The sequence below is a fragment of the Strongylocentrotus purpuratus genome, unplaced genomic scaffold (assembly GCF_000002235.5).
Source record: "Strongylocentrotus purpuratus isolate Spur 01 unplaced genomic scaffold, Spur_5.0 spur5_contig_833, whole genome shotgun sequence".
NCBI lineage: Eukaryota > Metazoa > Echinodermata > Echinoidea > Camarodonta > Strongylocentrotidae > Strongylocentrotus > Strongylocentrotus purpuratus.
Window position 1 is genome coordinate 862,278 of NW_022145539.1, and position 7,724 is coordinate 870,001.

Here is a 7,724-nt window from a genome sequence, read left to right on the forward strand (position 1 = left end):
AAATGGAGGAAGGAATTGGGTTGAGAGTAATTGAAGTCAATGAATATGTAAGTGAATGAGCAAATGATGTGAAATAAATAGAGAAGAGAATAGAGAAACATAAAGTATTTTTAACAAATTCCAGTATGGAAGGAGTCTAATTTTTACTCTTACACTACCATGAATGAAAGAAAAGCTTCGCTTTTGATTTTGGTCGCCAGTTTCAGAAGGAAGGAGGGGCATATAGGTGCACGTGATGCGCAGACGTATGTGCATGGAATGAAACCACGGATCCAGTCGGAGCTGGGTGGAGCAACGAAAGGCCTGAAAATCTGATTTACTGTAAGTCAACTCATTTTGGGTAAGGCATATGTAATGAGCAGACATTCCAAAGGATAATGTTGGTGGGATTCCTAAAATTGTAATTATCAATGATCATATTGAATGGAGTGAATGTTGAAGTTGTGGTGGTAATGAGGCGCGATCGAGTGCGGTCCGGATGTAATGCGGCCCTGCCGCCGGGGACAAGGCCGCGAGTGATTCGACTCGAGCGCTAACGGAAATGCGCATGGGCCACACCTTACTGGTACTGGTAGAAATTCTTCACAGAGCGCGCGCGGTAGCGTATCCATGACTCGTGACCACTGATAGAGGTCATTGCTCGGGACGGGGTGCATTACGCAGTGCGCCCAAGCCCCCAAGCAAAAAAACAAATGAAACAAAACAAAACAAAAAGAAATTTGAAAATAAAGAAAAATGGTTGTCAGATTGTGGGGGCATCAGCAATATTATTCAATTCTCACATTTAGTTTTTAGAAGAGTGTTAAAATTGAGCCTAATTAGCCTGGGGGTACATACAAAGGAGGTTCTCAAGTAGGAGATGGGGAGGGGGGAGCAAGGGGAAAACAAGGTATATAATTATGTATGTATTCAAGGTATATAAACCAAACTAGCTAGACCATGCATTTTGTTTAACAGGGGGGGGGGGGGTGCCCCAGCTAGAGCACCCCAATATAAAGGGTGTTGTATATTTTATTACTGGGCCCCAATATAATGAATTTGAAAGGAATAAATCAAAGTTATCAGTTAAGAACAGCTTCATGGACAATATCATCACATAAGGGGGGGGGGGCGCGGGGGGGGGGGGGTAGTAGCAAAAATGTTTTCTGGCATGTTTTTGTTGCTTCCTGGACATTGATTTTAAAGTACCTGCTCTCTCAGACTAAACATGATTGTCACAGACATACGCCCTAGCTATAAATCCTAATGAGCATTGACTAGACTGATTTCCTTTAGGTTCTTGCCATAGCACTTTTGAAGATAAAGAATTTAAAAAAAATGCATTTTCCTAATATTTCAGCCAGAGAAAGTTATGGACAGTTTGTTCTTACCTTTGCAATGAAGAAAACATTTGACCAAAAATTAGATCCATCTAAATAATTTCAATTGGATTTTGCATTAGCACCCTGACACAATTATCTTTTATATATCCTGATTTGGTTTATAAATGAAAATAATTGCATTGCTAATTATTTGTTTTTCTCAAATTTTGTTTTCTGTTTAATTCACATGATCCCTGAATAGAGTAATTTGATACAGAAAGGGCAATGACTATTTCCTTGAGATCAATATTCAGTGGAAAACTGGTGGAAACAACACATTTACATTAAACAAATGTATCTTAATGTTAAATTTTTCTATGTTGTTGTATTAAGAATCTTTTTGATCATCATAATAATCTTTTCCCTGCTTTTATTCCTTACAGATTTTATGGTCTCCTGCAATTCTGCACCAGAATAGATGGATTTGATGAGACAGGAAGGATGAAGAGCCCTTTGATCTGTCTCATGTCTCCTCTGAGTAGACCGGTGTCAAAGCGGACAGTCAGGAGGAAACAGCTGGTGATGTCTGGGACAAAGGAAGGTCCCCACAAGCTACACACCCAACCCAAAGAATCGTTGGTGTCGTCACCTACGAGTGACCATGTTTCTGATTCATCACCAAGGAAGTCTTCAGGGATGGAAGCAGATGCTTTCTTGGCCAGTGTGGTGTCAAGTAAGAAGAAGCAAGATTCAGCCAACAATCAAAATGATGATATTCCCCAAGGAAATGATGAGATATACCATACATCTACAGTGATCAAGAAAAAGAAATCTTCACCTGTCAAAGGAATTTCTGTAGCATCACCTAGAATTCAGAAGCAACGGAAGAGCATGCCATTTGTGTCACCTGGAAAAAGGTCACTCTCCAGAAACAGGCATGGTTTGGATGGAATCCATCGACGTCGTACAGTGTCTATGACAATCGTGGATATGAAGAAGCTAAGCGAGGCTATCGAGAGTCGGATAGGACAACAGAAGAAATGTGGAAAGGTTGATATCGATACCCAACCCTATGAGCCTGATGCGTCATTTACTACAAGTGACCGTGATGTCTCTGGTCTATCATCAAGCAAATCTCCAGGAATAGAAACAAATGAATTCTTGGCAGATTCTTCAAAAAATCAAGAACAGCATGACCATCCCAAAGTGACTGATGATGAGATAAACCTTCAACCTGCAGTGCTCAAAAGAAAGACATCTTCAGCCAGTAAAATGGTAGCATCAAGATCACCTAGAGTTCAGAAGGGACGAAGAAGCATGTCTTTTGTATCGCCTGGGCAAAGGTCATTGTCCAGAAGCATGCATGGATTAGACGGCATATATCGACGTCGTGCAGTATCCATGACAACTATGGATATGAAGAAGTTATGTGAGGCCATCGAGAGTAGGGTAAGAAAGAAGAAGAGAAATAAAAATGTTGATCTTGATACCCAACCACATGAATGTGAGGTCTCATTTATGACAAGTGACCATGATGTTTCTGACCATTTGACAAATTCATCACGAAGTCAAGAACCGGTTGATTTTCTTCAAAGGATTGATGAAATGTATCTTAAAAGTGAGGTAAAGAAAAGAAAGAACTCTTGTAAAACAATTTCTGTTGCATCAAGATCACCTAGAGTTCAGAAGCGACGGAGCTGCATGCCTTTTGTGTCACCTGGAAAAAGATCACTGTCCAGAACTACAAATGGCTTGGATGAAATCCATAGACGTCGTACAGTATCCATGACAACCGTAGATATGAAGAAGCTACAGGAGTTCATTGATTGTAGTCAGATAAGAAAGAAGGAAAATGAAAAGGTTGATGATCAGTCCCAACCACCTAATACTTCATTAACTGTAAATGATTCTGATTTCTCCGGATCAAGCAGTTCACCAGGGGTGGAAGTAGATGTCTTCTTGGCTGGCATAGTGGATAAGACTAAAGATTCTACCCAACAGCTGGAACATGATGATGATGATTATCGCAGGAGTAATGACAGTTTTCACAAGTGTGAAGTCACAAAACAAAAGATAATTTCATCTTGTAAGAAAATTTCTGCTTCTGCTAGATCGCCAAGAATTCAGAAGCAAAGGAACAGTGTGTCACCTGGACAAAGGTTACTGTCTAGATCCATGAGAGGTTTGGATGAAATTCATCGATGCCAAAGTTTGAAAAAGCTGGACAAGAAGAAGCTCCAACAGGCCATTTATCTTAGTCATATAAGAACGAAGAAGACAGGTGAAAAGGTTGGACAAAACCCACTCCACACTATCAAGAGCCCTTCCCAGAAAATAAAAGAGTTGGTGAAAACAGCTGTAGACGAAACGAAACGGTCAGATAATGTGACCTCTCTGAAGGGATGGCACAGTGTACCAGAACCAGAGCTGAGGGTGCAAGATAAAGCAGTAGCACCTAGGCCAAAGGAAAAGGAAGAAGATATCACACATGCACCTGGTTTCGCTGTTAAGGAAAAAAAAGGGAAAACGCCAGATTTGAACTTTAAGAAATTAGATGAAATGTATGAGAGCAGGTTCAACCCCAGTCAGAAGTGTCCTCAAGCTGTGGTGACAAGCAGGGGTCAAGAATGTACCCAAGCAGATTTGGACTTTGAAAAATTGGATGAAATGTACGAGAGATGGTTCAACCCGAGTCCAGAATGTACCGACGAAGCAGTGGTGGATATGGACACAGTTACCAGAATTCTTAGCTTCCAGGATGAACAGACAGACTCCAGGAGCTCAAGCCCACCCATCATCCAAAGACGTGCTTTTGCCGGAGATATCATCGATCCCAAGTCTGATGACATCAGCGACAGTACTGTTGATGAGGCAAACAAGACGTTGCTGGAGAAAGAAATAAGTAGCTTCTTTGAGAGTAAGAAAGGATATTCTCCTAAGGATTTCAGAAAAGGTGCAAAGACCTTGGATGTGGCAGTGAATAGAGTATCTGAAGGTGAGCCTGTCACAAGTACAGGAGCGACATTGCAGTTACAGAATGTTTCAGAACATGATGATGTAATGGTTATTGACCAAAAGACCCATTATAGAATACCAGATAGCATTCAGGAAATGGAAGGTCAGGCCACTTCACCAAAATGTGCACCACTGGCAGGTCGGGATCATGCTATGGCTTCGACAAGATACAACTTTGGTGAATCAATGCCTATTGATGTTGAAATGGATGGACAACAGGATGACATCTGCACACCATTCCAGCACTCGACTCCTGCGGACCACACCCATCTTCCCCAATCACACACAAAGACAACATCCCAGGATTTACTATCAGCCTGGGCAGAGATAGAAAAGGAAGAGAAGTTGTTTGTAATGTATTGCCATGAGGATACCGCCCCGTGCATTCTGAAGGACCTGGAGGGTTGTCCAGCCATCATAGACGGCAGAAGCCTGTCATTGAGATACCTCAACGACACTTTGTCAGTGGAAGTGCAGGGAATGGTGCTCAAGGATGAACACATCACCAAACCAAAGAAAATCCCAAAGGAAAACAGAAAAGGTAATCCAACAAATTTATCTCACATTTTTTTTTCACATTTTTTACAGATGTGAAAGAAGTACATTGAATAGCTTTGCCATTGGGACGAGTGCAACTCTCAATGCAATTTCAATTTTTCTTTTGCATAATTATAGTTTAGGTTAAATATTAGTAACCAATAATTTGTTTTTTTATCATTAATGTGTTTGCAATCCAAACTGTAAATCTCATGCCTACTGAGGGCGTAGTCCCCTGATTCTAGATTGGAGCCACTATATTAAACATACAATTTAAACTGGAACTTCTGTCTGTAATTTTCATTATTTCGGACTCAAACATAATAATTGACATGTTATATTTTCCATCCTTGTATGCAATACTTAAGTGTTTTCCCCCTTGTTTTGTTCACCACCTATAGATGCTGCTAAGAAGGAAAAGAAGAAAAAGAGAAAGAAAGTGTTGACAGTTACAGGAGCAGATGGAAAGAAAAATGGTTAGTATACAAAAGTGCAACTTATCATTTTGGATAGTGGGTAAAAGTCCCAATTTTCTGTGAAGACTTAAAGCTCTGCATCAAAATGCAAGAAGTAGACTAGCATAGCATAGCATGAATCCTCCCTTATGTAGGGGTTGGGGGATTAGATGGATGAAACCCGATAAAACATGAGAGGGGGCGAGGGCTGTCATATCATCTCTTCACTTTCTCTTCCCTCTCTCTCTTCCTCTTTCCTCTCTTTCTCTTTCCTCTCTTTCTCTCATTTTTTTTGTTTGTTTGTTTTGTTTTTTGTTTTTTGTTTTTTTTTGGGGGTGGTCCTTTTATGCCATTGATTGGGGGGAGGGGTCCTTTTATGCCATTGATTGGGAGGGGGAATTTGCCATCCCCCTCCCCTTGTAGTAATACCACTATGAGAACTCAATTTGTGTGTCAAGAGAGGACAAGCACCAACTCTAACATAATGTTGTGGATATTTTTTTTTATTAGCAGGAAGATTAATACTGACTCTTTTTAATTTGGATAGCTAGAGCTAAACAATGTATGTTCATGATGAAAGTTTATTAAATAAAACGTATCTTATGTTTCCTGGTTTAGGAACTTTCTACAATGAATCACTTGTAGTTTTTTTTAAATTCTATATTGTATGCAACACTAACTTACCTTTCTTTTCTCTTTTTGTATCTGTGTGTTTACCAAATGTAGAAGCTCCAAAGAGGAAAAAGAAAAGTGGCACAATGAAAGAGATGAAAAAGCAGAAAGACACAAAAGTGGAGACAAAAGAGGCAAGGAAAGAGGGAACGGAGATGAATATGGAGGGGAAAATTGAGACAGAGAAGGAACTGAAAAAGACCATGAAGAAAAGGACGAAAATGGAGGCAAAGAAGCAAACAAAAAGGGAAAAGAAGGAGCCAAAAGGTGAGACAGAAAAAGAGACCAAAAAGCCAACGAAAAAGAAGACTCAAACTGATAAAAGGAATGTGCCGGAAAGTGAGATAGAAAATGAAATGAGAAAGGAAGCTGCAAAGGATGCCAAGAAACCAACAAAAAAGAAGACAAAAACTGATAGGAAGGAGCCAAAAAGTGAGCAAGAAACTGAGACCAAAGAAACAAGGAACAAGAAAACAAAAACTGATAAGAAAAAGGTGTTGGAAAAGCCAACGAAAAAGAAGACAAAAGTGGATAAGAAGAAGGGGCAAAAAATGATGATGCAAAAGGAGACAACAAATGAAGCAACGAAGACAGAAAAGGAGGCTGTGCATTTTATTGAAAAAGAAACGAAAAAACGGCTGAGAGAGGAGACGTCGAGGAATAAAAAAATTAGGGTGAAAACGGATATACCGAAGGAGATAACAAAAGAGGTTATTAAAAAGAAGAAAGAGGAGACTATTAAGGGGAAAAAGAAGGCAATGCAAAAAGAAGGGCAGACAGAGACAAAAGAGAAAAGGAAAAGGGAAACCAGAGAGGGAACAACAGAAAGAACGAAAAAAGAGACCAAAAAGAAGCACCCAAAGGAGGCAAAAAAGGACATCAAAAAGGAGATCAGCAAGGCACGAAAAGAAGGGACACAAAAAGAAACGAAGAAGAAGACCAAAAAGGACACCATGAAGAGAACCAAAGAAGGGATGGAAATGAATACCAAGAATGAGGCCAAGAAAGAAACGAGAGAAGGGACGAAAAAGGAGACAAGAAAGAACACCAAAAATGAGAAGAGGAAAGTGAAAGTAAGTCCAGATGATAACACTAACAGTTTGAAAATAATCAGGAGCTGCTAGAAAGAGTTCAAAGCAAGTTATGTTTTCATTTGGAAAGGGTCATTGAACACTCCCCTTTATCCCTTCATTCTCTATTTTGATGTCAGTCTATGTGAAATGATACGTGTGATGGTTTGTTGACATTTTTTAAAGTCTATTATTGAATAGTAGTTCAGAACATGAAACAATCGTGTACATAATCATAGTGTTTTATGTATTCTTGTTGGTCAGAAAAATATAACAGTAATTAATGGCAAATCAAATTGTGGTTATTATTGATTTTGAGTTGTACTGAAAACTTCTTATAAAAATGCTTCGAGTAAGGGGAATGCATAAAACTAAAAGGTTATATTGCTATCAAAATTACAGGCATTTAGTTTGTATACCAGGAAGAAATATTCATTTTTATTTTTTAGAATCCCGATGGGAGTGTGAGATAAAAGACCAATCGGAAACACCTTGGAGTCAGATCGCCGTTCAACCATCCATCGAAGATGATCCTTACATGCTTCGTTGTCTCAGAGAAACAGCGTGGACAGAGCAGCAAGAGAAAGGCCACATCAACCATGACAGGCAAGATTTACCTGGATATTGATCTATTTGGGCACGTCTTTGTTTTTTTTTCATTTTGTGTTCCCATA

At 39.5% G+C, this 7,724-nt stretch overlaps 1 protein-coding gene across 1 annotated transcript; it reads left to right on the forward strand.

Annotated features, from left to right (window-relative positions):
• The first annotated feature begins 244 nt into the window (after positions 1–244).
• On the forward strand, positions 245–5,334 carry LOC115923460. Its single transcript, XM_030984112.1, has 3 exons — positions 245–321; positions 1,745–4,857; positions 5,255–5,334. Exons 2-3 carry the CDS (start codon positions 1,803–1,805, stop codon positions 5,332–5,334), a joined length of 3,135 nt encoding a protein of 1,044 aa, XP_030839972.1. The 5' UTR covers positions 245–321; positions 1,745–1,802.
• Positions 5,335–7,724: the final 2,390 nt, after the last annotated feature.

Excerpts from the sequence above, each read along its gene's own strand:
- LOC115923460 (XM_030984112.1), top strand. The coding sequence starts at position 1,803 with ATGAAGAGCCCTTTGATCTGTCTCATGTCTCCTCTGAGTAGACCGGTG. Across the intron at positions 4,858-5,254 it reads CCCAAAGGAAAACAGAAAAG|ATGCTGCTAAGAAGGAAAAG; the intron begins GTAATCCAACAA and ends CACCACCTATAG.